General features: G+C 35.8%; 1 protein-coding gene across 1 annotated transcript; it reads left to right on the top strand.

Annotated features, from left to right (window-relative positions):
- Positions 1 to 244: 244 nt before the first annotated feature.
- On the top strand, positions 245 to 1846 carry LOC147470484 (uncharacterized). Its single transcript, XM_086543868.1, has 3 exons — positions 245 to 343; positions 906 to 1059; positions 1401 to 1846. The coding sequence occupies exons 1-3, from the start codon at positions 332 to 334 to the stop codon at positions 1514 to 1516; spliced, it is 282 nt and encodes a 93-aa protein (XP_086399994.1). The 5' UTR covers positions 245 to 331; the 3' UTR covers positions 1517 to 1846.
- Positions 1847 to 5000: the final 3154 nt, after the last annotated feature.

Raw genomic sequence — 5000 nt, 5'->3', positions numbered from 1 at the left:
CGTTCTATAGCGTGAATATGTTTAGACTTTTGATACAGACGCATGGATGCCGTCACCAGCTGCATGAAATTGCAAAAACCACAAATGTTTTTGACATATGAAGAACCTTGCTCAGAAGTCAAATAGTGATAATAAGAATACACATATAATGATAGATCAATCCAGATGAACTCACTAAGGTATTGGACACCATCGCGCTCAACAAAAATGACATCTAAAACTTAACAATTGGCAACTACTTGCAAGATCATCCTGGGTATAAATAGGAGCGTCTCTAGCAATTCGGGTATCAGTCTTCCAGTGAGAGGCTTCATCACAAACACTGTTCAAAATGAAGGTTGCTGTAAGTAGGACTTTCTTCTTTTTATTTATTCTTTTGGTTTTGTTGCATGGATTAGTAATTCTAATGGTTAATGTCTTCGGGGCAGGATTGTTATTTGAAACTGACGAAAGGTTATTACCAGACGCGAAGATATTACCGTTATAAATAGCTCTTAGTATCTAGAACAAATTATGTTAGAGTCGAGAAAGTACCCACTGATAGCTTTTCATTGAAACGGTTTTATTTTGAGTAATGCGCAAGGAAAAAAGTGAAGTTTGCAAAATAACTTTCCAACATTTTAGTTTAATTCCCTCGATGGCCAAGAATATTCAATTATTAAGTAAGCTTTATAGAATATCTTCTAACATTTCTTTAAGATGGTTCCATTAGAAAAAATCACAAGTTAGAAATGCAAACAGTCTGCTTATCACTGAACCGAAAACCTTAAATCTAAGCAAATCAAAGTCAACGCCTTCAAGACCAACACTGCATCCGAAACGCAATATTTTCCTTCCTATTCTCCCTGGAGTTCTTCCGAGCAACATCCACTCAATCCTAAACCATCTGTCTGACCTTCCAACAGCTGGTTCTCGCCCTGGTGGCTTGCGCTGCCGCCATGCCCGCTCCCGAGGCCGACCCCCAGCTCCTGTACACACACCCTCTGGTCACCTACCCTCTGGTCAAGACTGTCAAGGCCGACACCCCCGCCAGCACCGTCCCCCTCGTCTACACCTACAGTGAGCCTCCTCTCTTGATCTTATTGTGTGTGGGTGCGTGTGTGTGTGTGTGTGTGTGTGTGTGTGTGTGTGTGTGTGTGTGTGTGTGTGTGTGTGTGTGTGTGTGTGTGTGTGTGTGTGTGTGTGAGAGTCCATAGTATGGAAATACTTTGTTTATGCTATTACTGAAATAGTCCTGGTTGACCTTTTTAACATCTGGTTCATGAAGCATATCTTTTATATATATGATCATTTTTTACACATTTCATTCTACTGTTCTGTCATATTTATGTCAGTGTTAAAAGCTTTGTATATTTCACATGACTTATACTGATCGAACCGTCGTGCTCTTCCATCCGCAGACCAAGGCCTTCCCCTCACCTACACCTACCCCTACAACTTCCCCTACACCTACCCCTTCAACTATCCCTACACCTACGTCGTCAAGGCTAAGGAAGACGCCGCCGTCGAGGCATAAATCGCACACACGCACGGCGCCCTCCTGCACTGGGGACTGGGAGGAGGAGTCGCGAGTCCTCGTAGCCTCCGAGGAGGAGTTCCAAGGACTCGTCGAGCCTCCTCAGCTTCCCTCAGTCCAGGACCGTCACCGGACGCAGCCAAACCGCACCTTCCTGACCACTCGTGATGGACGACTCTCCCGCTCGACGTCCTGTGAGGTCCTGCTGGAGGCACCGAACGCGAGGCCGAAGAGGAGGCTTCCCTGGAGTCCTTCTTCCCTTCGCTTTGCTGTTCCTCTGCGGTCCTCATGGCGGCGCCCGGTTTCTTTCACATTAAAATACAAAATGTATTGGGCATTTTCTTCCAGTACCTCCTTCCTCCTCCACACTTTCTCTATGTAATATCATCACGATAAGCTCTTTATGTAGACGGAAAGCAAATTGAGGAACTTATGATACCAAATAATACCAAAACACATATAGAAATATTAAAATTCATTTGCATAAATAAATCCGTTATCTAAGGCTATACAAATCAATAACTGATAAACAATATCTAAAATACTAATAAAATACCAACAATAATAATATTTTAATATACAACATAACAGCATAGCAACATATACTATTTCACAACATAGAACACCCTTTCATTTCGCGATAATAAAATATCACATACTACAATATATATATATATATATATATATATATATATATATATATATATAGAGAGAGAGAGAGAGAGAGAGAGAGAGAGAGAGAGAGAGAGATATGTATGTATATATAATATATATATGTATGTATAGATATAGATACATCACAACATAATTTACCATATGCTTTACAACATAAAAACATAACAAGCTATTCAACAAAAAATGGAAAACATAAAACAAAAACATAATGAAAGACAGAGAGAGAGAGGGTAAGTGTGACAGAGAGATAAAGAGAAGAGAAAGAGAGAGAGAAAATGAATGAGTACGCCAGAGCAAAAAAGTGAGTAAAAATATGACAGAGAGAGAGTGTGACACAGATAAAAAGAGAGAGAAAGAAAGAGATAATAAGTATGACAGAGAGAGAGATTTTAATCGTTATTCGATATTGTTATTGAAACCCACAAAAATATACAATTTAGTTCTTATACATATAAATAGATTTGTTTTCCTTTTCTGCAAATCCTTATGGCTTATGGCCCATTTGGCGCTTACTTTGATTATGTCCCGAACTTTTGACTCTCTTGAGAAAAGGGTATAACCCTGTTCGACCATGAAATAAACAGATAACATAACAGTATAACATACTATTCTTCAAAATAACAGCATTCAACAGCATTGAGAAAAGAATACCGCATACCACATATTACTCAGAATTACCTGAGTACGAATCTTCATCATCGCGGAACATTAAGTGCACTGACCTTGTTTTTAACCCTTGATATACCGGATTACTGTATTTCGTTCTTTGATTATGGAATTCATCGGAATACTTTATGTTGATATGATTAGTCATGGCAATTCATTATTGTGTAAATATCTATGTGTATATATTTATCTATCCATTTATCTATATATGTGTGTGTATGTGCACGCGCGTGTGTGAGTGTTATTCATAGAAAAGAAAAAGTCTAAGCTCTATGATTAACGGAAAATCGATAAAAAAAACAACAACAAAGGAGTTCGCAAGCTTTTTAGGACCTTTAACCCAATAGAACACAAACAGTGGAATGAAAAGCATACCTTGATTGAACCAAGCTCAAGTGACCGCATACATTATCGAATATAACATGTATTTTAACCACTTTTGTTGTTGCTTTTTTATCATGATGTTTCTGGATGAATCAAGGTTATAGAAAAAGTCAATAAGTATTGATAGGGTTCGTCCTATCTTTTTATTTCTCTTTATCCATGTAGGTTCTATTTCTATGTATATTCGTTGTGGGGCCTCGGTTTGTATTATCATTGGTATTATCATCACTATCATTATTATATCATTATCATTATCATCATCATCAGTATTATCATTGATATTGATATTATTATCATACTTATCATTATCATTGTTGTTATTATAATTTTCATTAATCATAATAATGATGATGATAACAATAATAATGATCATAGTACTAGTGATATAATCATAGTATCATGACTATCACCATTACAATTGTCATCATTAAGAATTGCTATTGGCATTACATCACCTGAAACGTTAACCTTAACATCTAAAATTAGCAAAAGCTTCATAATAACGCCAACCACAATCACACTCATTAACAAACAACATTCACACACATACACACCTCATAAATCTCGTATTTCCATTAAAAAAAAACTACCAATTATTTATAAAAGAGGAACTTTGTCGTTTTATCATAGTTTGCCCTCCGATTCCTCTTCCGTGTGTTAGGAAGGTCATACAGTACGGCGTGGCATTGTTTTGATTGGTTTTCTTACTATCGTTGTTTTTTTCTTATTATAATCTCACATAAGTTCAATCAGTGTTACTGTTATCACTGTTGTTATTATCATTATTATTGATGTCATTATTGCTATTCATACCATTATCATGGTTGTTTGCATTGTTACTAATACTTTTATCATCATCATTACCATAATTGTTATTATCATCATTCTTTCTATTATCATTATGATTGTTGTTGTAATAATTATCCTTATAACTATTGTTATAAATATAACTATCATCAATATTCATTATCATCATTGTTGTTATTATCATTATCAATATCGTCCTTGTTATCAATATTATCATTATCATTATTTTTTCCTCATCCTCATTATCTATTTTCCTCATCATTATCATATTAACATTATCATTGTTGTTATTATCATAGTTATTATTGTTATTGATGACAGGGAGGATATTGATAATGATAATCACAACAATAATTATGATAGTAATAGTGACAGTAATGATAAGAGTTATGATAATGATGATAAGAGTTATGATAATGATGTTAAGAGTTATGATAATGATGATAAGAGTTATGATAATGATGATAAGAGTCATGCTGATCATGATTACAACAATGATAAGGATAATATAAAGAATGATGATAATGATAATTATGGTAGTGACAATAGCAACTACAATGATGTATCATTTTTCCCTGATGTTCATTCTTCTGAGGTTAGTTCACACGATATCCATAACCGTTACTACGGCGCATAACAACAACGCCCATTATGTATGAACAGCCTATACTCTAATTGTAGCGAGGAAGTGCAATTCATTCATATTTTTGTGAAATAAACAATCGTAGTTTTACTATTTGTAGACCACAGGCGAGGTTTTAGTATGTCTGTAAAGTGAACGTGAATTAAAGATGATATCGGAACGATTCTAGAAAGAGAGACGAAAATGAAAATTAATTCATATTCCGAGACTCTACCGGTGACGTCATCTTCTATCAGCCTACCTTCGGACGACGTATAAAAGCCGACGACGAATCCAGTCAGCTGTCAGTCGTCCATTCCGGATTTACTG

This window comes from Penaeus japonicus, unplaced genomic scaffold (assembly GCF_977035675.1).
Source record: "Penaeus japonicus unplaced genomic scaffold, GWHDUDI00000001_assembly GWHDUDI00000014, whole genome shotgun sequence".
Taxonomy (NCBI): Eukaryota; Metazoa; Arthropoda; class Malacostraca; order Decapoda; family Penaeidae; genus Penaeus; species Penaeus japonicus.
The sequence above is the reverse complement of the archived record's forward strand: the minus strand, read 5'-3'. Positions and strand labels throughout refer to the sequence as shown.